Source organism: Castanea sativa, chromosome 5 (genome assembly GCF_040712315.1).
Source record: "Castanea sativa cultivar Marrone di Chiusa Pesio chromosome 5, ASM4071231v1".
Taxonomy (NCBI): domain Eukaryota; kingdom Viridiplantae; phylum Streptophyta; class Magnoliopsida; order Fagales; family Fagaceae; genus Castanea; species Castanea sativa.
This window is the reverse complement of record NC_134017.1, coordinates 69,792,714-69,809,500: the sequence shown is the minus strand read 5'-3', so window position 1 is coordinate 69,809,500 and position 16,787 is coordinate 69,792,714. Positions and strand designations below refer to the sequence as shown.

At 35.4% G+C, this 16,787-nt stretch overlaps 1 protein-coding gene across 1 annotated transcript; it reads left to right on the top strand.

Annotated features, from left to right (window-relative positions):
• Nucleotides 1-5,840: 5,840 nt before the first annotated feature.
• LOC142636438 (pectinesterase/pectinesterase inhibitor-like) lies at nucleotides 5,841-8,761 on the top strand. The gene is made up of 2 exons (XM_075810674.1): nucleotides 5,841-6,846; nucleotides 7,915-8,761. Exons 1-2 carry the CDS (start codon nucleotides 5,904-5,906, stop codon nucleotides 8,604-8,606), a joined length of 1,635 nt encoding a protein of 544 aa, XP_075666789.1. The 5' UTR covers nucleotides 5,841-5,903; the 3' UTR covers nucleotides 8,607-8,761.
• Nucleotides 8,762-16,787: the final 8,026 nt, after the last annotated feature.

Genomic DNA, 16,787 nt, shown 5'->3' with positions numbered 1-16,787 from the left:
GCCTACTCCACAGTGTCGACCACATATCCAGCCCTCCTTTGTTGGAAATCCCTGATGGAGGCATCAGTAGGTAGGGCAGCTCCATCCAGCACCAAAGTAGGAGTCCTGAAAGTCACCTCTCTTCTCCGCCACCGGCTGCATTATTCTAGCTTGTTTGGCCCCCTTTTGGGCTTGACCTCCTTGGAAGAGTGGCTTTTTCCCCCTTCCACCACCTCTTTACCTCTTTGATCCCTCTTCCTCTTAAGGTCAGCAGGGTTGGGTCGGTGACCTTGGGTGGATGGAGGGGTGGGAGGTTTGGTCTGGGCAGCTTTCTTTAGCGCATGGCCTCCTACCTAGGACTCCATTAGGTCTCGAAGACTTGATCTGGTCTTGCGTTGGATTACTATAGCGTCTGGGATGGTGGGATCTTCTTGGGAGTGACTAACTTGTGCTGAGGGAAGGAGGCTGAGGTCACCAATCGAGATTTCCGAGGAGGAGGGTAGGTTGAAAACTTCGAAGTCGTCTTCAGAATTTGAGACTTCAACTATCTCTTCCTCCTTTTCTTCTTTGATAGTAGGCTAGGAAGAGGTGGCTTCTCCGGTTGTATACTGGGGCGGTAGGGTTACTCCAAGTACACCTCCTAGAGTAGGGCTAGTGGTGAGGAAACCTAGGGCGGCAACGCTTATCTGGTGTAAGCGCGGGTCTTTCGCCTTGATCACACACTTTGGTGCCTAAAAACTAGACGAAAAAGGGTTGTAGCTGAGGATGAGGTGGGCCGCTCTTAATTGACCGTCACTGTGAACGAAGACCTCGGCTTTAAGTATTTTATCTAGGTCTAGCTGGTTGACAAGATTTAGGTTTGGAACAGCGACGTGCTTATCTGCAAAACCATTAGGGAAAAAAAAAACATTTTCAGAAAAATGGCATGAATAAAAAAAAAATTCAATTACAAACACAAACAGAGAGAAAGGGGTGTAGAAGATGTCAAAGAGACAAAGGGGTGACTTTAGACTAATAGACCTAGACCTAAGAACCCCACCTGGTATTATATCTCTCATCATGCCACTCCCTTGAGATAATTAGGAAATCTTTGAACATTCCTTTGTTGGATTTCGGGAGGCATGAGATGAGCCTAACCTCAGGAACCCTGGTTTTTAGGTAATATCCCTATACTTTTAAGTGGCGAAGGTTGTAAATCCAGTTGACATCATGATGGGTGAGGTTTAAGCTCATTTTCTTGTTAAGGGCATCTACACTACCTAAAATCCTAAACATATTGGGGGCACACTGGATGGGGGAAAGCCTATAAGCTATCAAGTAATCCCTCATGACTCTACCTGTGGGGATTCTTATCCCTCCTTCTAAAAGACAATCATAGGAATTACGACTTCTCCCTCCTACCTCATGGTGTGTCGCTCTCCCTGTTTGCAGTACCTAATAGAAACCTCTGGTGGGATTCGATATAGAGTCTTGAAACTCTCTAGAGCCTCTAGGGTGTCTACTAGATAAGCAAATCTCCTCATGTGTGGAAAGAAAATTAAAGAAACTAAAGAGATGAGATGAAAATGGATAGGCCGAGGAAGAAAGAGATCTAAATGAACAAGAAAAAAGGGAGGATCGAAGAGAGGAAAGGAAGAAAAGATTGCTAAGAACAACTTACGGGAAGGAAGAAAGGCTCATCGGACTAGCTCTTGAATTTTGAGAGTGCAAAAAGTGAAGTAGATGAAACTTCTGAACAGTATATATATGAAAGAGAAAAGCAAGCGGGAAAATTCCTGCTCAAATTCCCGTAAAAATTCCTAGCTATTGGATCCCCATCATACCGTATAATGTGGGGAACATGGAGCTGTAGGAATTAATTGCAGGTGCATCCCAAATGCTGAAGCGTCAGGAGCGTGCTTCTAGGCAATTGAAAAGACACCTATACAGACAGAAATGATGTAAGGGAAGAGCAGAATTGGGATTATAGTATCAAAATCCCTTTCTTTTCTAAGGAGCAAAAGAAGGAAATTTTGAGGGGCTATTGTAGGGATAAAGGGCCTAAGAGTATATATTAGGTCGTGGGCCTTATCCGAGGACGCTTAGTGGTCCAATGATAGATAGACAATAGGGAAGACTTAAGAATCAGAATGCCACGAACAAGCTATGATTGGGAAAGTTTGGGAAGGTAGTCCGAGGAGGAATGCCTCCTCGGCTAAGCAAAGCAGAGGTCAAAAGGATTGATCTGCCCTTGAGGGTAACTCTCCAAAAGGTTCTACTGATAAGGATAAACATCAGGGAAACATAGGACAAAGGGAAGCTAAGAAATATCTAAGGGAAAGCTACTACCACTGCATTGAATGCTCTGCAACTAACCCTCTGGCCGCATTAATGTGGAAGTGATACCTAAACAGTGACCAACAACCTTATAGCTACTCCTAAAGACTTCAGGAATGTGCTGATGGGATAAGAATCAAAGTCAACAACTTGACCTATACGTGGACGGTGGAGATGAAGAAAAGAGGGGTATATAATAGAGAAAGAAGCCCCTTAAAGGAGGGGATCGGAGATTTGAGGGAAAAACACTATAGTAGCAAGAACTGGACTTGTAGCCAAATTCAAAAGAAATATACATAAGAACTAGTCTCCTCGGACTGTGCCGAGGTCGATTTTCTTTGGGCAAAACCATTTTATTCTTGTTTTCTTGTCATTTGGGCTTGTTATAATTACTATCTAACTCATAAAAACCTAGTTTTCTAGCTAACTATATACAAATTCATTGTATTGGACTCTTTGAGCGTAGATCCTTTTACCTTTTGGGTTTAGGAATCAAATTGTGTCCTTACAATTGTAATCAGTCAACTATTTCAAGGATCGATATAGTGGGATTATATTTTCTACCCAATGCTATTCAATTATCCATTCTCAATTTATAAATTAAGTTATTTAGATTAAAATTGATCCCATTAGTTTAGTTGCCTCCCCTTTCTCTGGGCTTAAATACTATTCAAGGATGTGTTTCAACTTATTTTCAGCATATTCTGTTAGGCACTTTTTTTTTTTCATTCTTCATATGCATATTTACTTATCTAGAATTGAACTTATGTTCTTCATTTTTCATGCTGATCGTGTTTTTTACCATCACACTAAGATATCATGCATGCCGGTCCCTTATTGATATAATTATACTTTTACACAACTTATTTTTTAAATAAAATAAATCAATGATGAAAAATAATCCCACCTGAGGGGTGAATGACATGAATCTCTTATTCTTTTTGCAACAATAGAAAAATCAAACCTTAAATTTTACCCTGTTGTGTTAAGCAATTTTGGTACCAAGTCTAAATGTTGTAAAGCCACGCAAAACTGGGCATGGTAGAGAAAAGTGGGGACCCAAAAAATGAAATCTTAAATTCCATCCCTGTTGTGTTAAGGCAATATTTGCATCAAATCTAATTTTTTAAGACCAAGCTAGCTGACCAATTGGGGACCATAGAAAAAAGTGGAGCCCAGGCAATCATAGTCTTAGTTCACAGGCCAATTCGGTCCTCAAATGATGGATCATCTTCACCTTCACAAGCTACCAGATAAATATCACACAAGTAAGTATCTACTATTGGTTGTCCTTCCATGTAAAAAAAGTCTTAACACAATATCTAACACATGTTAATTCCAGATAATTCCTATGTAGTTACAAACTAATTTAGGATGGCATATCTACCAGGTTACTCCAACTGTTATACACTACAATTTATAAACATAGCTCTCTCTCTCATGCATATTTTATAAAGCACCTGACCAATTCTCTGAGTAAGTATAATCTCTCTGTTCCACAGATCTGAGTAATTAAATTGAGCCTAATCTCAGGGAGATGAATTTGTAGTTATCACATACTAAAATGTTAAACATAGTATCATTTTTATTACAATATATTGATATATAATGTAGTGACCCAAAAAGGAGTTTTGCCATCCATGGAATCTCACATCGTCTAAATAAGCATATTTTCATGTGCTTATAAAGAGGAACCTCATTTTAATTTGTAGAAACATTTTCTTCCATTGCTATGTGCTTTGAAAGAGAACAAAACCTACCTATCAATGCAATTGAAGATTTAGAATACTTCTAAATATCTAATATTACTCTTCATGAAACAGTACTGCAAACTATTAATCCCACCGGCTTAAAGTCAATACTAGATATGGTTATCATATAGAAGACAAGAATTCAAGGCTTTGCTCATTAATTGATGAGAAACCAATATAATTATGACCTATTGTTTCAATTTCTTAATATACTATCATTAAGGTCTTTGCTTTAGCTTTTACCGACTTTTGAATAATTTTATACAATATCTCGATAATGCCGTAATCTTTGACCATTTCTCCTCGTAAAGATGATATTTAAGTCTGCTTTTGAGAATTATTTGAAAAAAGTTATACATTTTTTTTTTCAATTTCTTTTATAAATAATATAACTTTAAAATGTTTTTAAAATAAACTAGTTTTATATGAAATGTCATTTTAGTAAGTGGTATTACATGTAATCACCATCTCACATGAGAATGAATCCAACTCATATGAAAGAGTGAATACGTATATCTGATATTTTTTTGAGAACTAGACCCGAAAACCGGGCTGGGCTTTTATTAAAACTAAGGAAAATATGAATCTACTTTGGAGTGTCATATTAAGTAAAAAGCAACAATACAATTATGTTAATTGTATCATCAAAGAATTTATTCTAGAATTTATGAGTTGTTAATTAAAACTAACAGAGTTTGGTGTGAAGTGGTGAAAACGCTCTCTGACGCTATATTCACAATGGTGCATTTTATTGGTGTCTGTTGCCTTAGTATTGTTCTTTTAAATAAAATAAATAAATGCACCATTTTTTTTCTATTCAAAAAAAAAAAAAAAAGTACTAAAGCAACAAACGCAGGCGCTGGAGCGTTTGTGTGAGCTTTCTAAAATTGTGTCAACAACTTTTTATCATTACTACTCAGTTGGTCTAATGCCACATAAAAATCATATTTTTGGACCCAGAAACACACAATTTGTAAATTAAGACATTACAAAAATCACGTTTTGAAACTGCATTCATAATTTTGTTGCCTAAATCATAGTAAACAAACAAGCACAAAGTAGACCCTGAATATTAATCTGAACACTTTAAATTAACCTAGATTAATTAGAACATTCATAGTGGTAGTGCTAAAAAAACTAGCTTTTAGTGTATGTGTGTGTGCAAGGGTGCAGTGTGTACCTAATAATAGTATTATAAAGAACCATAATAAATTAGAATTAAGTCTTTTCATATTTTCCAAGTTTAGATACATGAATTTGCATGTAAACATAATCGATACACAATTAAAGCACAATAGAAATAAAATTTAGTGCGAAATTATATTGTATTTGAAATATAAAGACACTTGGCATCAAATAATAGGGTAATTAGATTGACACTTAGCACAAAATTAGTGTGCAATCAGAATTTAATTTGGATTTTAAATTAAACTTTCTCTCAGTTACACACCAATATAATATATATGATTTTGTCGTGTTATTTGCTTTTTGTTTAAAAGTTATCGGAATAATTTGCAAGGTCTATATAGTTATTAAGTTATATCTCTAATATCACATTTCATGAAACAGTGAATTGAGAAACCTCAAGACTCCCACTAGCTTAAAGTCAATCATTGATTAGCAAATTGACAATATAAAATGCAAAAGTAGGAAAATAATGTTAATCCTATTAGGAATTCAACGCTTGATGTGAAACCGTGATAATTATGACCCATAGTTTCAATTTCTTAGTAAGGCTTTATGATTACAACAATTAAAGTAAACTTTTGCTTTATCTCCTATACTCTATTTAAGGGCCATAAGACAAGATAAGGGATAAGCTTACCGGAGAAAACAACTACTGCATGAAGTCCAAACATGGCAACCCATCAACCTCTGTTAGAGAACCCCAAAACTTCTCACTGCAAGAATACTCTTTACCTAATTCTCTCCTTTGCTGCTATCATACTCTCAACAGCACTTGTTGCTACCCATCTTATCAAACCTAGCTCCTCTAATCCCCTCCTACACAGCCACATCTGTGATCAAGAATATAACCAAGCAGGATGCATATCCATGGTCTCAGAAGTTGTCAATGACTCTAAGACAATCATGTTGCAAATGTTTTTAGAAGAATCCACATCAGCTATACAAAAAGCAATTGATACAGCCAAAAATGTCAACCAAAGGATCAACAATAATCCTAGGGAACAAGTGGCTTTGCTTGATTGTGTGGAGCTAATGGACTTGTCCAAGGACAGGGTTTTTAACTCGAAAGTGGCTCTTCAAAATATGACTACAAGTTCCATTGAAGATGCCCATGCATGGCTAAGCAGTGTACTCACTAACCATGTCACATGCTTGGATGGACTAGAGGGCTCAGCTCGGACCACAATGGAGCCAGGGCTCAAGGACTTAATATCAAGAGCCAGAACTTCATTAGCCATGCTTCTTGCAGTTTCACCCTTGAAAACCAGATTAATGATTGACGAGCCATTAAATGGAGAATTCCCTACATGGGTCACGAGTAGGGACAGGACACTTTTACAAGCTTTGCCTAAGGAAATCAAGGCCAACGTTGTGGTGGCTAAGGATGGGAGTGGGAAGTACAAGACTGTGAAAGAAGCTGTGGCCTCAGCACCAAATAATGGCAAAACTAGGTACGTTATTTATGTGAAGAAAGGAAAATATAAAGAGAATGTTGAGGTTGGGAAGCGCAAAAAGAACTTGATGATAGTTGGTGATGGCATGAGTTCAACCATTATCACTGGTAGCCTGAATTTTGTTGACGGAACCACAACTTTCAATTCTGCAACTGTAGGTAAAGATCCTTATTCCTTTTTAAGTCAAGATTTGAAATTTATTACTAGTCTTCTTCAAGTGTTTGCAATTAAAAAAGGCGAAATCAGATTGGATTGAACTAGGAATATTGTAATAAGATAAATGCATCAAATCTATATGCTATAACTGTTAGCATTTCATCTAGAGTATTTTAACTCATTTACATTATTTAGTTCTTCATGATAAGCTAATTTTTTGAATCCCCTGCCCTATTTATTGTGAGAAAAAAAATGTTTAACAATTGTTTTATAGCCGTGGGACCTTAAATTTAGAATCATAATTAAATAATTAATTCTACTATTTCTTAATTATTAAAGTGGAATAATTAAGAAATGGTAGCTACCTTTCTGAAATTATGCTCTTATTTGATTTAGCCATTTTGGCATGCAAGGAATTGGCCAATGGTGTATACTTTTTTTTTTTTTGTTTTTTATGAGAACTGATATATTGTGTGCAGGTACACCTCTCACAAGTATCTAAGCATCACACTCATGGGTGTAAGGCCCACATACTTGTAGGAGGCTCACTCTTTTTTTCTAGCGCATAAGATTACTTTCCCTTTTTGAAAGCCTTTTATATACTAAATTTACACCAAAATAAGGTTAGTGTAAAAAACTTATACGATTACTTTTTTTTTTTTTTTGGCTAAACAACTTATACAGTTATACGATTACCTTAATTTGGATGGGAATAGAATGGAGCCGTTCGAACTTGCCAAAAAGAAGAAATGGGCATGTTGGACCTAGAAAAATAATAAATGGGCCTGTGGGGCCTTAACAAAAAAGTTATGGGCTTGTTTTACGTAGCAAAAAAAAAGGGCCAGTTGAGCCTTACAAAAAATTGGCTAATTGTAGCAAAAAAGTAATCGGCCTGTTGGATAAGGCCAAAAAATAATTGCATAGAAAAGGTCATGTACTTGTTTGTTTGGGCCTAATTTAATGATACACTAGCACCTCAGAATTGACCACTAGTATCTGGGCTGGGTGCATATCACATCCAGGAAAGTTGCTTTCTAAAACAATAACCAATTTATGGCGTACCAATACAGCTGCAGTTGGTGATGGATTCATAGCCCAAGATATCTGGTTCCAGAACACAGCTGGGCCGAAGAAGCACCAAGCAGTGGCACTCCGCGTCGGGGCCGATCAATCCGTCATAAATCGTTGCCGCATTGATGCTTACCAAGACACTCTCTACGCCCACTCAAACCGGCAATTCTTTCGGGATTCTTACATCACTGGAACCGTCGATTTTATATTTGGAAATGCAGCCGTTGTGTTCCAAAATTGCAAACTAGTGGCTCGAAAGCCCATGAGTGGACAAGCCAACATGGTTACAGCCCAAGGTCGAACTGATCCAAACCAAGCCACTGGGACTTCTATTCAAAATTGTGACATTATAGCAAGCCCAGATCTTGAGCCCTTAAAGGGCTCGACCCGATCATATTTGGGCCGGCCTTGGAAAGAGTATTCAAGAACTTTTGTCATGCAATCCTACATTGGTGATCATATTGATCCAACTGGGTGGTCTGTGTGGGATAAGGATTTTGCATTAAAAACATTGTATTATGGGGAATATAATAACAAGGGACCAGGTGCTGGTACTAGTAAGCGAGTGAAATGGTCTGGTTATCATGTCATTACTAGTGTAAAGGAAGCCAAAAAGTTCACAGTAGCTGAGTTGATACAAGGAGGAACATGGTTGAAGTCCACCGGGGTTGCTTATACAGAAGGTTTGTGAATATGGCTTCCTCTTGTGTTTTAGTAGGTGAAGCTGGTTGGCCTTTGCCTAGACTTATTTTCATCTCTATAATGTTATGTTCGTATGTGAAATGTTGTTTCTTTGTACAACAATTTACTAGTGAGTTTATGGTTTAAATAGAGTTTTTTTTTTTTAACCCTTTGCTTAATCTCATAAATTTTATAAAATTAAAGAAGTTTTTTCAAAAATAATTATTTTTCTTCCAACGCTTTGGGAACACACATGCAAAAGTATCTCTGAGAAGATACATTGAGGATTTTGAAATATCCAAGTTACTTAGTATCTGTTGAAGCATTTTAATATTAAATAATTAAAATGAATAAATTTTATAACATAAATGTAAAGATGTGGGAGTGAATGTGAAAGATGAAGAGTTAGTGAAAATGTTTAATCCCACATTGAAAAATGAGAGAGACTATTTTGTTCTTTTTAATTGTAGTGATTAATGGGCTAACATGAATTGTCTCAAATATTGGGCCAAATACGTGCGCAAGGGTGAGGTGAAAGGTGGAGGTGGACTATCCGTTTGGGCCTTTTCATTATTCAGAAAACTCCTTATCTCACCATTAATTGTGTAACTCTAGCTCATCAGAATAATATCCAACAAATAATCTTGTAACACTCACTATATTAGAATAATGGACCTAATTAATCATATTAATTTGGGTAGTAATTTCGTGAGACCCATTGAGCCTATAAATAGACCCATTCAGACACAATCTAAGTTACTGCAATATACACTAAAAAAAAATAGAGAGATTCTTGACAAGGAATGATGTTCTTTCTGGTAGAGCTTTAGACTTGAACACTTTATGCAGAGATTGTTCTAGCCATACGACACTTGTTGGGCTGTTATATCCTAGAGGAGACAAGTCAAAGACGGTCTGCACCGGTTACAAAGTTTAGCCAACCAAGGGCTTGAATCTCCTTAAAGAGAGCGAATGTCGTGCCTCAGTCCAAATAGTGTTGTGTAATCTCTTTCTTTAAATTAATAACAAATTCAGAAGTATTATTCGGTTTTTTTTCGTGTTATTTCCATTATCATTGTGTTTGCACCAACAATTTTAAGGAGATTCACCACATAGAGCCTACACAAGAGAAACCAAATGAGCCCGTTGGATACCTCAACAAGCCATTTCGCTTTAAGGGAGCCCACTTCACGAGGTGGAAAGGAAATGTCCTCTTCTACTTGAACCTTCTCAAAGTTGCCTACATCCTCACTGAGAAGAATCCGTCAAAGGTTCCTACCGATGAGATGAGTGACAAAGAATATATTCTTCATCAAGAAAAAATAGATAAGTATACAAAAGATGAATATAATTGTCGCTCTTATCTATTGAATTGTCTTGCCGATCATTTCTATAATTATTATGATACAACTTACAAGTCTGCTAAAAAAATTTGGAAAGCTTTATAAAGCAAGTATGATACCGAGAAGGCAGGTGCAAAGAAGTATGCTGCTAGTAGATTTTTCCGTTACCAAATGATGGATGGAAAATCGGTGGTAGATTAAGCACAAGACTTCCAAATGATTGTAGCAGAGTTGAGATCCGAAGGCATAAAGATTGGAGACAATTTGGTGGTAGCTGGCATAATTGACAAACTACCACAATCTTGGAGGGAGTTCCAAAAGACTTTGCAGCACAAACAAAAGGAAACATCCTTGGAGACCTTGATCACACGCATATGTGTAGAGGAGGAGGAGGAGGCTAGAGGACAAGATGCACTCATGACACAAGAGAGCAATAGTAATTCCACCACAAAGGTAAACCTTATTTCATTATATCATAATATGCCCAAAAATCATTTTCCTAGAAATGGTCAATTGAAGCCAAAAAAGAAAGCCTTTAAAAACAATAATAGATCACCTCAAGGAAGGGGAAACCCGAATAAAAATTACAATAAGAATCAAGGACCCCCTTCACAAGATCAATTTAATAGATCCTGTTTTGTCTGTAGCAAGAGTGGGCATATTGCTCGATTTTGCAAATTTCAAAAACTTAATCTGTCCCGCAGGCTAACGTAACCGAAGAGCCTTTAGTGGCTATGATTATAGACATCAACATGGTGCAATATGTTGAAGGGTGGTGGGCAGATTCTAGTGCTAATAGGCACGTCTGCTATGACAAAAATTGGTTTAAATTGTACACTCCTTTTGAAGAAGAAAAAACTGTTATGCTTGGTGACTCTAGCAAAACCAAGGTTCTTGGGAGTGGTGAGGTTGAATTGAAATTCACTTCTGGACATGTGCTAACTTTGAAAGATGTACTTTACACTCCGTCCATGAGGAAGAATTTGATGTCAAGTTTTTTGCCTAACAAGGCTAGCTTCAAGCAAACTATGGAATCTGATAATTATGTAATCACTGAAAATGGATTATTTGTGGGCAAGGGTTATGCTTGTAATGGAATGTTTAAATTGAATGTTGAGAATAATAAAGCATCTACTAGTTCAGTTTATATGCTTTCTTCTATTAATTTTTGGCATGCTCGTTTGTGTCATATAAATAGTAGATATATGGGAATCATGAGTAGTATAGAATTAATTCCAAGACTGTCAAAATATTTTGAAAAATGTGAAACTTGTAGTCAAGCTAAGATTACAAAAAGGCCTCATAAAAGTGTTGTAAGAAATACCGAATTACTTGAGTTAATTCACTCCGATTTATGTGAATTTGAGGGAATTTTAACTCCTGGAGGAAATAAATATATTATCACTTTTATTGATGATTTCTCAAAATATACAACTATTTATTTGTTGAAAAATAAAAGTGATACTTTTGAAAAATTTCAAGATTTTTTAAAAGAAATTGAAAATCAATTCGGTAGAAAAATAAAATGAATAAGAAGTGATAGAGGCCGTGAGTATGAATCAAGTGCATTCAACTCATTTGTTCAATCTTTGGAAATTATCCATGAAACTATTGCACCATATTCACCTGCTTCAAATGGTGTGGCTGAAAGAAAAAATAAAACTTTAATTGAGTTAACAAATGCCATATTAATTAAATCTGGTGCACCTTCACATTTTTGGGTGAAACTATTTTAACTGCATGTCATGTTTTGAATAGGGTGCCACATAAAAAGTCACACATCACACATTTTGAGATGTGGAAAGGACATAAGCCAAATTTGGGATATTTGAGAGTATGGGGTTGTCTTGCTTATGTAAGGCTTACTGACCCTAAAATACCTAAATTAGGTATAAGAGCTACTACCTGTGCTTTTCTTGGTTATGCATTTAATAGTGCAGTCTATAGATTTTTTGATTTTGAAAACAAAATAATTTTTGAATCTAGTGATGCAATTTTTCATGAAGAAAAATTTCCTTTTAAATTGAAAAATAGTGGAGGTGAAGAAAATATTTTGTTACAACCTAGTTCTTCTACTTCACATCTACAAAATCAAGAAAATTTTGAAATGGAACCTAGAAGAAGTAAAAGAGCTAGAGTTGAAAAGGATTTTGGTCTTGATTATTATGTTTTTAATATTGAGGAAAATTCTCAAAATTTAAAAGAGACTTTAACATCACCTGATGCTATTTTTTGGAAAGAGGCTGTAAATGATGAGATGGAATCTCTAATTTCTAATAAAACTTAGAATTTAGTAGATCTTCCACCGGGTTGGTAAGACCATAGGTTGTAAATGAGTTCTTAGAAAAAAGTTGAAACCGGATGGATCAATAAATAAGTTTAAAGCTAGACTTGTTGCAAAAGGCTTTAAACAAAAAACTGATCTTAATTTCTTTGATACATTTTCTCCGGTAACAAGAATTACATCTATTAGATTGTTAATTGCTATTGCTGCAATTTTTTATTTGAAAATTCATCAAATGGATGTAAAAACTGCTTTTCTAAATGGGAACCTAGAGGAAGAGATTTATATGGATCAACCCAAAGACTTTGTAGAGCCTGGACAAAAAAGCAAGGTATGTAAGCTAACTAAATCCCTATATAGCTTAAAACAAGCACTTAAGCAGTGGCATGAAAAGTTTGATTCTTACATGATTGAGAATGGTTATAAATCAAATGAATGTGATAAATGTATTTATTCTAAATCATGGAATAATTTACATGTTATTATTAGTCTCTATGTGGATGATATGTTGATTTTTGGCTCAAATATGCATGTTATAAATGAGACAAAAAATATTCTTAAAAGCCATTTTGATATGAAAGATCTTGGTGAGGCTAATTTTTATTTTGGGCATGAAATTTACAAAAGCATGTGATTGAATATATCTTGATCAATCACATTATGTTGGGAAAATATAATTTTCATGATTGCAAAAGTGTAGCTACTCCTTTTGATTCTAGTGTTCATTTATTTCCTGTGAATAATAATGATGAGATTTTTAATCAAAAGGATTATGCTAGCACCATTGGTAGTTTGCGTTATGCTATTGATTGTACTAGACCTAACATTGCATATACAGTAGGAGTGCTAAGCAAATTTACTAGCAAGCCTAGTAAAGATCATTGGCTAGCTGTTGTACGAGTCATGAAATATTTAATTGGTACCAAAAGTTATGGCTTGTTTTATAAAAAATACCATGTTATGATTGAAGGTTTTAGTGATGCTGATTGGAATACTTTGTCAGGTGATTCTCTTTCTACCATTGGTTATATTTTTACCTTAGGTAGTGGTGCCATTTATTGGAAATCTAAAAAGCAAACAATAATTGATAATTCAACAATGGAAACTGAATTAATAGCAAAAGTTTCAGCTAGTAAAGATGCAAATTGGCGTAGAGATTTGTTATATGAAATTCCACTTTGGGAAAAGCCAATTCCACTTATGGAAAAGCCAATTCCACTTATATTAATTCATTGTGATAGCATTGTTGCAATTGGTAGAGTTAAAAACCGTTATTATAATGGTAAATCCAGACCTATAAGAAGAAAGCACAGTACCGTGCGATCTTATTTGAGTAGTGGCATTATAACTGTGGATTATATTAAATCTAATGATAATCTTACAGATTCATTTACCAAGGCCTTGGCAAAAGATAGAGTCTGGAATACATCGAGGGGGATGGGACTAAAGTCCATAGAATCATGAGCCATGTATGAGGATACCCAACCCAAAGACCAGAGATCCTAAGAATTGGGTTCAATGGGAAAAACGAATCAAACAATGGTCGTAAGAAATGCATAAATTATTTTGTTAATTATTTACTTTGTAAATAATTTTTTAATTGTTCATCCCTATGATGTAAGTGCATTTATCCTATAATGTGGAGAGGTTGAGTAAAAAACTCTTAATGAAATTTGTAGCTCGTATGAGTGGGGTGTCAGAATTACAGGAGCACCCTTAACAAAATTCACCTATGTGAGTGTGGGGTGGGGCCGCTCCCTATGAGATTTGAACTTAATCTCAAATACACTTATGAAACCGGGATCAACACATGGGCGTAAAGTGCTAACTATAAAAGCTCATGTCAACACTTGAGTTGTTATGTGTAAGCAATGACACTTAATTTCCCTAAAGCAGTTCTAGTTCAAGTCGGAGACCACTACGACTCTGGAGTTGAGATCGCTGTTTTACTAAGTGAAGGTTCAATGCAAAGCACACCTTCATGATGCATAGTGACCCATCTTTGCCTGGTAATCTCTCTTTAACTAAAAATTTAATATTAAAATGAGTGGGGGATTGTTGGAGCATTTTAATATTAAATAATTAAAATGAATAAATCTTATAACATAAATGTAAAGATGTGGGAGTGAATGTGGAAGATGAGGAGTTAATCTATGAGATTTGAACCTATGTGAGTGTGGGGTGGGGCCGCTCCCTATGAGATTTGAACTTAATCTCAAATACACTTATGAAACCGGGATCAGCACATGGGCGTAAAGTGCTAGCTATAAAAGCTCATGTCAACACTTGAGTTGTTATGTGTAAGCAATGACACTTAATTTTCCTAAAGCAGTTCTAATTCAAGTCGGAGACCACTACGACTCTGGAGTTGAGATCGCTGTTTTACTAAGTGAAGGTTCAATGCAAAGCACACCTTCATGATGCATAGTGACCCATCTTTGCCTGGTAATCTCTCTTTAACTAAAAATTTAATATAAAAATGAGTGGGGGATTGTTGGAGCATTTTAATATTAAATAATTAAAATGAATAAATTTTATAACATAAATGTAAAGATGTGGGAGTGAATGTGGAAGATGAGGAGTTAGTGAAAATGTTTAATCCCACATTAAAAAAGGAGAGAGACTATTTTGTTCTTGTTAATTGTAGTGATTAATGGGCTAACATGAATTGTCTCAAATATTGGGCCAGATACGTGTGCAAGGGGAAGTGAAGGGTGGATGTGTCAAATTTGGAAATGAATTAGCATCTTGGATCCTCCTACTTGACAGCCCATTCAGAGTAATTACTATATCCGTTGGTGAATAAATGATCCGAATTAATATTCCATTTTTATTATGGAAAATAATGAGCCATTAACCCACTTAATGGACTATCCATTTAGGCATTTTCATTATTCAGAAAACTCCTTATCTCACCATTAATTGTGTAACTCTAGCCCATCAGAATAATATCCAACAATTAATCTTGTAACACCCACTATATCAGAATAATGGACCTAATTAATCATATTAATTTGGGTAGTAATTTCGTGAGGCCCATTGAGCCTATAAATAGACCCATTCAAACACAATCCAAGTTACTGCAATATACACTAAAAAAAAAATAGAGAGATTCTTGGCAAGGAAGGGTGTTATTTCTGGTGGAGTTTTGGGTTTGAACACTTTGTGTAGAGGTTGTTCTAGTCATACGGCACTTGTTGGGCTGTTGTATTCTGGGGGAGACAAGTCAGAGACGGTCTGTACCGGTTACAAAGTTTAGCCAACCAAGGGCTTGAATCTCCTTAAAGAGAGCGAGTGTCGCGCCTCAGTCCAAATAATTTTGTGTAATCTCTTTCTTTAAATTAATAAAAAATTCAGAAGTATTATTCAGTTTCTTTTCGTGTTATTTCCATTATCATTGTGTTTGCACCAACAGTATCTGTTTGGGATCCGTTTATTGTGCTAAAACTGAAAACTTTTTGTTGAAAGTACCACAAATAAATGTATAAGTTAGCTGAAATAGTATAATGAGACCCATAAATAGTACCAAAAAATGAAGTGGAACTTATAAATAATAGCAAAAATAAGCTAAATAGTAAAATAAGCTGAAACCAAACACACACTTAACTGGAAAAATAACCACTCTCAACTGTCAAATAAACTGGATATACAGCAAATTCCAGCACATAATAGGCTACATTTTTCCAAATTGAGAAGACCATATTTTCTTGTGGTGTCATGAGTTGTCTTGAAAACGAATGTCCATTCCATTTTCCAATACTTTTAATTTCTAATTTGAGTCAATCATATTGACTTCCATTGAGTTTGATTAGATTTGTTTCAACCATATAAACTTTTTACTGCAAAGAAAAACAAAATCCAGCCTCAGATAGAAAAAGTGCATGTCAGAAAACTAGGGACTTTCTGTTCAAGAGCCTAAACATCAAGAAGAGAAATAGACATGTATCATATATGGCTAATTTGTGGACGGCAACATTGCCGGCAAGAAAGGCCTTAATAATTTTAACAATAACATGCCATCCTACATAGAAGAAGTACTACTACAATCATACAATTGGATGGACTTTTTATTCCATTGGACCAATAACTTTGTTTCATAAATTTAAAAAAAAATAAAAATTAATAGGATTTACAGCAAGTTCCAGCTGATAATTATTCAGCAAAAAAAAAAGAAAAAAGTTCCAGCTTATAATTAAAAAAGACCCAAATGAAAAGCAGATATCTGAAAAGGACATATCTTCTTGTTGACAAATAAATTTTAAATTATTTGACAATTGAACTTTCATTTTCCACTATATTAATCCTAATTCAAACCAATCAGCATTGACCTAAATTTAATCTAATTTCTCTTCCACCATCTAATTCTTTTTTTTTCCTTTTCAATTATGCTTGCTGCCTCATTATTTTAATAAACTTGCAATACATAATATAAGTGCCATCAAATTATTCCAAAATTGTACCATGGATTCCAGGTTCTAAATTTGGAGCATTTTGGAAACATGTCAAGATCCTCATTACCATGAAAACCCCAACATTGTCTTAAGGTGCAGGGCACATTTCCATC